Source organism: Vidua macroura, chromosome 9 (assembly GCF_024509145.1).
Source record: "Vidua macroura isolate BioBank_ID:100142 chromosome 9, ASM2450914v1, whole genome shotgun sequence".
Taxonomy (NCBI): Eukaryota; Metazoa; Chordata; class Aves; order Passeriformes; family Viduidae; genus Vidua; species Vidua macroura.
Genome location: NC_071579.1, coordinates 16860188 through 16868278, shown reverse-complemented (window position 1 = coordinate 16868278; position 8091 = coordinate 16860188). Strand labels below are relative to the sequence as shown.

Here is an 8091-nt window from a genome sequence, read left to right as displayed (position 1 = left end):
TAGGATGGGTTTCCCGAGAAAACCTCGGTGGCGATGCGGGGCTGCCGGACTGCTCTGGCCACTTAGGGACCGGCTTCCGGTTCGTTCCAGTGGGGGGTACTTGGGGGCCGCGGCGAAGGCGCGGGGGAATACTCAGCAGCCGCCGCAACACGGGCAAAAACCGAAGTGGGCGTTCCCGATCCGCTCTCCTTTTGTTAGATCAAGGCAAAGGTCAATATGGTTTTAACGCGAATTTATTAGCACAAAAATCAGCAAGCCGCTCGCTAATTAGCAAAGCCCAAATAAACGTGCCCGGAGGCTTCTCTTTTCCTTTTTTCGTTGTTTTTTTTTTTTTTTTTTTTTTTTTTTTCCTTCTATCTTAAAAGATAGGGGACCCACGAGCAAAAATAGTGAGAGAGGAAAAAAAAAAAAAAAAACAACGAAGCGCCAAACCCTCAGAGGAGAGGATAATATGGGACTTTATGAATGTTTTATAGGTAATTGCTGTATAACTTTCTAATTTCGCAGGGGGGATGTTCACCTCCAACGGCTGGGGACAGAGCCGTCCCCGGAGTCCAGAGGAGGGTCACAGCCCCCAGTCCCGACCCGCACCCCCTCTGCCCCCGCGGGACGGCCGGGCAGCCCACGCCGGCATGGGGAAGGGAGGCGCTCGGCAGGGGAGCTGCCAGGGGAAGGGATGGTGGGGGCGGAACGGGCACACACAGTAGTAAAGTTCAAAGGCCAGCGGGGCTCGGGAGCTCCGTGTCCGCCGGGACCCCTCCGCCCTCCCTGCCTGCTTCCCCTCGTTACTCACCCCGACCGCCGGCGTTCACTGCCTGTCCCAGCTCCGTGCGGAGACAGCTGCCGGGCCGGGGCCATGTCCCCAAGCTCTGCACGGCCCCGTCGCACCCGCCCCCAAGGGGCTAGAGCCACTACCCGTTACCGCCCTGCCCAGGTGCTTAAAATAACAGCAAGGGGCTCGACACTTGCGAGGGATTTGATTTTCCTTTAAAATACAGATAGGGAAAAACAGCGCCTGTTAAGAAACAATGAGCCTAAAATTCAAAATATATTCAATATAATATTCAAAATAAAAAAAGTGGCATCTGCCTTTTCTACTCCAAAGATCTTGAGTTCTCGTAACAGGGAAATTAGCTACCTTGAATTTTCGTGTTTGTTAAAAAAATGAAAGTTTAATTTTTTTTCCTTTTTTTTCCCCCTGTGATTTTTTAATCACAAAAAAATTCTAGATTTTGTCATCTAAGCATTTATTTTACTGAATCCAAAAAGACATGAAAAGGGATAGGGAAGAACCACGTTTGTTCGTTTTAAACTAATGTATAGAAGTGATTTTTTTTCTCCTTTTTTTGGACGACATATAATAAATATGATATAGCACTCAGCACTCGGTCTGTACAATTCTGTTCGCATTAGGGAGCATGCCACTTTTCAATAAGAAAAAAAAAAAAAAAAAAAAAAAAAGGTAATGAGAAAAATCAGTGCAAAGTTCTCCGTTCCCCCGGTCTTCTCCGCCGGTCGGGGGTCGAGGCGCTCTCATTCCCTCTGTCCTCCGCAGCCGTTAGTCTCTCCGGCGGGCTCGGGCTTGGGCTCCCTCTCCCTCTCCTCCTCCTCCACCCCCTCCGTAATTCTCTCTCCGAGCTCCAAGTCCTGCCTCGCAGGAGCCGAGGTCGGCGGGTCGCCCCGCGGCTCTGCCCGCCTTCCCCCGCGTGTGGTCGTTTCACTTACGGGCTTGGCTCTGGGTTCACGTTTCAAGAGTCCCTGCTCTGACTGATCGCCTCCCTCGGTGGCCGGTGACTGCCTGCAGAAGCTCCTGCCCCTCTGCTTCCCCTCGCTTCCTCCTCTGCGGTGCTGGGGCTTGTTTGGGGACGGGGAGGGGAAGGGCTCGTTGCGGGGACCGCGGTGCCGTTTCACCGAGGGTGCGGGGTGCCGGGCATGGGGTTGGCCAGGGGGTTGAGGGCCGGCTGCCCGCCGGGCCCCAGCCCGTGGATCAGCACCCGCGGCACCAGCGGCCGCTGGAGCTGGGGGTGCGGCGCGGGGGGAGTCCGGTACATGCTGCTGTACATGGCTGCGGCCGCCGCAGCTGCCGTCGTGCTGTCCATGCTGCCCAGCAGGCTGGGGTGATAGAAATAGGGCGAGGGGAACATCCGCTGCAGCGCTGAGTAGTTCCCGGCCTCGGCCAGCAGCTCCAGGCCCACCGCCGTCTGTCGCTTCCACTTCGTCCTGCCGGGGGGAGCAAGAGGCTGCAGGGCGGGCGCCGCGATGGGGCAGCCAGGCCGCTTTCGCGGGGCGCCGCGGGCGGCGAGCCCGTCCCCTGCGCGGCCCCGACGGAGCGTACTGTCCCCGTGGGCCCGCACACGGTGCGATCTTTCCGGCTCTGCCCGGTTTCTCCTCCGAGCCCCGCACCCCCCGATACATGCATACGACGACTCCGGCCAAATTAATAACCGCGGTACACGGTTAGATCGCAACGCACTGACACTAATGGCTTGCGACAGAATTAGGGTGGCTGCAACCGTATGTAATGAGACAGAAAATTACGGCAGCGTTGACAGGAGCCGGACCCCCCAGCCCATCGCCGGGGAGGGCGCGGGGCAGCAGCCGGGAGCTCCCCACACCACCCCGGGCTCCCGCGGGCAGAAACCCAGAGGCGTAAGCCCGCCCCCGGCTCTCCGGGGAGACCCTGGGCCGCCGCCCTGACGGGGGCCGCCTTACCTCCGGTTCTGGTACCAGGTTTTGACCTGCGTGTCGGTGAGGTTGAGGGCGGCGGCCAAGTCCATGCGGTCCTGCACGCTCAGGTACTTCTGCCGCTCGAAGCTGCGCTCCAGCTGGTTGAGTTGGTGGTCGGAGAAGGCTGTTCGTGCCTTCCGAGGCTTCTTGGCCCGCACTGGCGGGCTGTCCCGGCTGCTGCTGATCTCCCGATCGCCCTCCTCCTTTGTCCCTGTGAGTGAGCCCAAGAGCGGTGAGGACCGGCGGGACACCGGCTCGGCCCCCGCCCCGCCCCGGTTACCGGACCCCGCCGCCCCCTCCCCGGGGACTTCTCCGGGACACGGGGGGAATGGTCAATTATGGCGGGGAGTGGTGGCGGCGAGCCTGTCCGGGGAACAGCGGGATTCCCGCTCTCCGTTTCCCAACTATAGGGCTTTCGTTATTTTCTGCCCTCTCCCCCCGGCCCGAAACGCCGGGAAATCGATCTGTCAATCCGGCTCCACTCGGGCCCCAGTTTGTGGCGCTCCTTGATCTTCCCCGCAGGAAGAACAATAATCTCCCTAATTGACCCACTGGGGAGGTTGGTGCACACAAAAATGGCCAGACCAGACTGTACATCTGGTTTGGGCGCTCGTATGCTAATGCTAAAAGAGCAAAATGAGCTGCACTCGCGGGCACCGCGCCGCTCTGAGTCTGGCGAAAATAGCTCAATTGAGCAAAATTAGGAAAATTTGTCCTGCTGCCTCTCGGCTGCACCGGGCTGCCGGCGGGAAGGACAGCTCCGCCGACACCGCAGGGAAAATATACCCTCTCCCTGCTTGCCTTTCCTCGCTCTTTTCCTCCTTTCCCCTTCCCACGCACACATAGCTATTTTCACTTCCGAACCCCGCATGGCGGGGGCTTCCCCATCAGCACGAAATCCCTAATTGAAAAAAAAAAAAAAATAAAAATTTGAAGATGGAGAAATAAACCTTCTATCCCGGCGCAGGGAAAATTCGAGGTTTTTGCCAAACGCACAAAGCCCTCTCACATCTCACTACACCAAGTGCGGGCCGAGTTGTTGTTGCTGTTATTATTATTTTATTTTTAATTAAAAGTTGGGTGGATTTGTTTTGGTTTGTTCTCTTTTTTTCGCTTATTTGCTATTAACTAGGGAAGTAGAATTTTTCATCTTAATTTTAGAGCGAATGAGCATAAATAAAAAGGCTGAATGCACTAACTGCAGCTGAGCCGCCAGTTCTTAGAAAGCCAGAGAATCATTTATGTGCATTTGCATTAAAAATAAATACAGTCTGATTTCCCATGCGATCCCACTGCTCGGGCTATTTCCTTAAAAACGGAGAAGCCAAATTTAAAAAAAAAAAAAAGAAAAATAAAAATATAAAAGGCCAACATATATATATATATATATTTTTTTTTTTAAAAAGCTATTTGATTTAATTTCATTTCCTACCACCTTATCCCCGCGGTAGCGAGGATCACTGGGCGGCCCCGGCAGAGCGAGCGCTCCTGCCGCAGATTTTCTCCCCTGTTTTCGTTTCACCGATGCGGCCGAGCACCGCGGCGCCGGTTGTACCGGCGGCCAAGCCAGTGCGGAGCGGGGCCGCACCGTACTCACCGTGGCATTTGATGTCCCCCTGCGTGTCGTCGCGCTTGTCGAGCTTGGCTTTACCGTCCTCCTGCTCGAGTTTGGGCCTGAAGCTCTCCGGAGCCGCGCTGCCCTCCTGCTTGGGAGTATGGTGGGGAGAGGGGACGCTGGTACTGTAAGGTGCACACGCCGCTAGCGGTTTGCTGTCGCCCAAAATGTCCTTAATTAAAAAAGAAGAGGTGGAAGTCCTGGGGCCGGAGCTGGCCGAGCCCAGCTGTGGCGGCGGTGGCTGCGGGGGCGACGGCTGCAAACTCGGCGGCGGCGGGTGTGGGCCGAGGTGGAGGTGGTGCGGCGGCGGCGGGAGGCTTTCCGCCACCCCCAGGTGCGGCTCGGGGTGCTCCATGCTCACCGAGATGGGCGATGAGGGCGCCGTCCCCACCGTGTCGATTTCCGAGCAGGGGGACGGCGTGGCCTGGCTCCTAAAGTCCGCCGGCCGGCCGTCGCCGTGGGGGCGAAAATCTCCGTTCATGACTCCGGGGCTGCCGGTGCTGCCACCCGACAGGATCGTATCTATCCCGAAGCTGGACCCGCTCGGCCCCTCCATGGCGAAACGCTCAGCGCCGCGTCCGCATCCCCGTGGGCGGCCGCGGTGGTCTCTCACCGGGGGTGGAGGAGAAGGGATGGGGGGCGGGACCGGGTTACCCCAACCCGCGCACCGGCGGCGCGGCCGACACTAACTCGGAGCCCCCGCCGAGCCCCACATCGCCGCCGGGCCGGTTCGCCGCTAACCAACTTTGTTGCGGGAAGTTGCGGGCGCGGAGCGGGGCGGACACCGGCCACTGCGGCGCGCCCGCCCGTGCCCACCGAGCTCCTCTCGGCGGCGGCGACTCCCCCCGTGACGTCACAGCCGCCGCGTCCCCCCCGCCGTTTATTATAAACCCGGGCTTTTGCCGCCGCCGCTGCCCGCCCCCATTGGCGGAGGGCCGAGAGGGGGCTGACGCAGCGCGGGCCGCAGCCAATCGGCGGCGGCGGCGGGGACGGACGCGAGAGGGGGGCGCGCCCTCGCTCCCTCCCGGGCCCGTCCCCGCCGCCGCCGCCGCCGCCGCCCCGTCGGGCCTCGATTCCCCCGGTCGCCGGATCGGATCCCCCGGAGAGTATCATCCGGTGTTCCCGGGACGGTTCCCCGGCTAAATGTCAGAGTAATGGGAAGTGCCAGCGACAAGATGTCGTATTAATCCTGATGAAGCGGCATGTCAAGCTAATTAGAAGAGTAATTATAAAGGTGATAATGAATGATTTAGAGTTATCCGAGTTTTATTTTAGTAGTAATTACAATTTCCAGGGTCTTGTGAAGCGCAGACCGACATCCCCCCTCCCGGCCTGCAGTAGCCCCTAGACCCGATCGACCCCGAAAACATCATCCACGACCGCAGACCTCGGGGCCACGGGGGAACGGGGCACAGCAGTGGGGGCGCAGGAAAGGATTAGGGCAGGATGACTACAAGAGGGATTTGGGGGGGGGCTGGTGTTTAGCGACGGCACTAAGTACTGCCTTGTGTGTGGGGCCGCTGGCATCCACGCTCCACATACGACGGCCGTGCCGGTGATGGGTGTCCACTGTCAGCCTGGAGCAAGAAGCGGGGATGGAGGACACGAAGGTCCATTCCAAACCCGCTCATTGTCCTGCCTGCCCCGTATCCGAGAGTGCCCAGTCCGGCCCTGCACAGTGCTGCTGTGCGGGTGTGGCGGCAACAGGGGTGCGCCTCCACCAAGCTTCCCACCGCGTTTTGTTTCCTGGGTAAACAGTCCTGCTCAGAGCTACGGAAGGGTGCGGGGAGCGCACGGGAAGCACGAGGGACCATGTTCAGCCGGTAACTCGTTACGGACGTTTGGATCCGACGTGAGACGCCGCAGCCCCGGGACAGCGGTGCGGGATGAGAAGCTACGCCCCGACACGAGAGATGCCGATGTGGAGAGTGCCGCGGCCCTCCGCTCCGCTTCCGACGGCTTGGGGCCTGCCTTCCCTCGTGAGGAGGGGGGCGAGGAGTTTGTGTCCTCGCTGGTAAAAATTCAGGTACTTCCCTGGGATTCACCGGTCACCGGTGCTCTACCCGAAGATCACCGGTCCTCTCTAGGCACCGCGGCGGGAGCAGGTCCCGGCCTCAGTGCCGCGCTTCGGAGAAGGCTTTTCAACATCAGCAAAGCCGGCCCACGAGTAGCCCGTTGCTACCAAACATCTCCCGCTCCATCCCAACGGGCCTGTATCGCCGTCCGCCGCCCCACGGGCAGCCGGGGGCAGCCAGTTGTACGGTTTGCCGCCGGGCTTTAGGCACCGGTGCTGAGCCCGGAGGCTGGGGAGGGAGCGGAGGCGGAGGGCCCGAAAGAGGTGTAGGGCCGCCCGTGTCCGCTGGGCGGCGGTGGCGGCCGCCCCCGTTGTCCCCGACGGGCGTCCAGCGCGGACGGGGCCGGAGACAAGGTGGCCGCCGCAGCCCCGGTGCGGGCAGGGTTGGCAGCGCGGCGGGGTGACCTCTTATCAGCACGTTCGTACAGATCGGGGCATTTGGAGGAACAAGCAGAAAAAAAAGGGACAAAAGAAGAGGTGAAACTGAGGAGTAAACTGAAAGAACAGGAGAAAGGGAAAAATATTTAAATATCTGCAAGTGCGCAGGCAGGTTTTCTGCAGCAAAAGGGAAGCAGCCCGCGGCGCTCATGTTTATCTTGCTGTCTTGGTTTGCAATGTACGAAAACTATGTCCTAATTATCCCTGGGGGAATGCGGGATCCGGGGTAATATGTTACACTAGCGTAATCCTTTAACTCACAATACACTTCCCCGTCCCGGAATCGGGATTTAGAGCTTAAAGTCATGTTCCTGAAGAGTGAACACCTTTCATTTCCTTCCTCTTATTTTTTTAATCCTCGACTCCATTGTGCAGAAATATTTAGGGGAAAGCGGCGGCGAGTCCCTCCCCGGCCGGGGCAGCCGCTCTGCTCCCGGCCGGGCTGAGCCCGGAGCTCCCGCACCTCAGCCTGGCCTGCTCCTCCGTGGTCACCGTCGGCCGGTTCGGATTCCCGGGGCGCTGATCAGCCCTACGCGGGGGCATCTGACGCAAAAGGCCTTCCACCTCCTGCTGGCACCCTCTGCGGGCGAGGCGACCAGCCCGTTGTACTTGTTGAGGCCGGGGGTGGATCATGACAGCTGCCGCCCCGTGTCCCCTAAGCCCCCGGCTGGGTGACCCCCTCCCTTTCCCATCTATCCCACCCGTCTGACTGCGGGCAAAACCACGGAGCTCCCCCTCCAATAAATCAGCAACAGCCGAATCAAAGCGATGAGCGAAGGTGCCACTCAGAGGAGTCGGACAGGGCCCCGCTCGTTAATTAGCAAGCAGCTAATTAGAGCGGCACTTAGAGCGCTAATCAATGGCCCGATGGAGGCTGGGGCAGCCAGCGGCGGGGACGGGGTATCATGTGCCGGTTCGATGCCGGTCCTTGCCTGGGGGCGGTCCCGGCCGAGGCACCACGGACCGGCCCCAGGCTCTGGGAGCGGGGTCCAGCAACGGCCACCTTGGCCCCCCACGGGAAGCCCGCACCCCACTGAGGGGGACCCCGAGGAGCGGGGTGCGGGGCTCCGGGGGTCCCTCCGCCAAACAGCTCGGGGATGGCACGGCGCATTATTTCGGCCCCGGGATGGGTGGGTTACTTCCCTCTGAATTTTGGTGCGCAGTCGTGCTGGCTCACTGGCAGCACCGCAGTTCGGAAAGAGGGGGGGCTGAAGGGGGCCGGGAGGGGCAAGCCCGT

The 8091-nt window shown here is 60.0% G+C and overlaps 1 protein-coding gene across 2 annotated transcripts; it reads right to left on the bottom strand.

Moving 5' to 3' along the window:
• Positions 1-262: 262 nt before the first annotated feature.
• BARHL2 (BarH like homeobox 2) lies at positions 263-5125 on the bottom strand. Of its 2 annotated transcripts, XM_053985092.1 has the most exons (4): positions 4704-5125; positions 4325-4514; positions 2713-2938; positions 263-2220 (listed from the first exon to the last, which is right to left on the bottom strand). In XM_053985092.1, exons 1-4 carry the CDS (start codon positions 4896-4898, stop codon positions 1908-1910), a joined length of 924 nt encoding a protein of 307 aa, XP_053841067.1. In that variant the 5' UTR covers positions 4899-5125; the 3' UTR covers positions 263-1907. The 2 variants fall into 2 exon arrangements, with proteins under 2 accessions (XP_053841067.1, XP_053841066.1); XM_053985091.1 differs by having other exon boundaries at positions 4325-5125.
• Positions 5126-8091: the final 2966 nt, after the last annotated feature.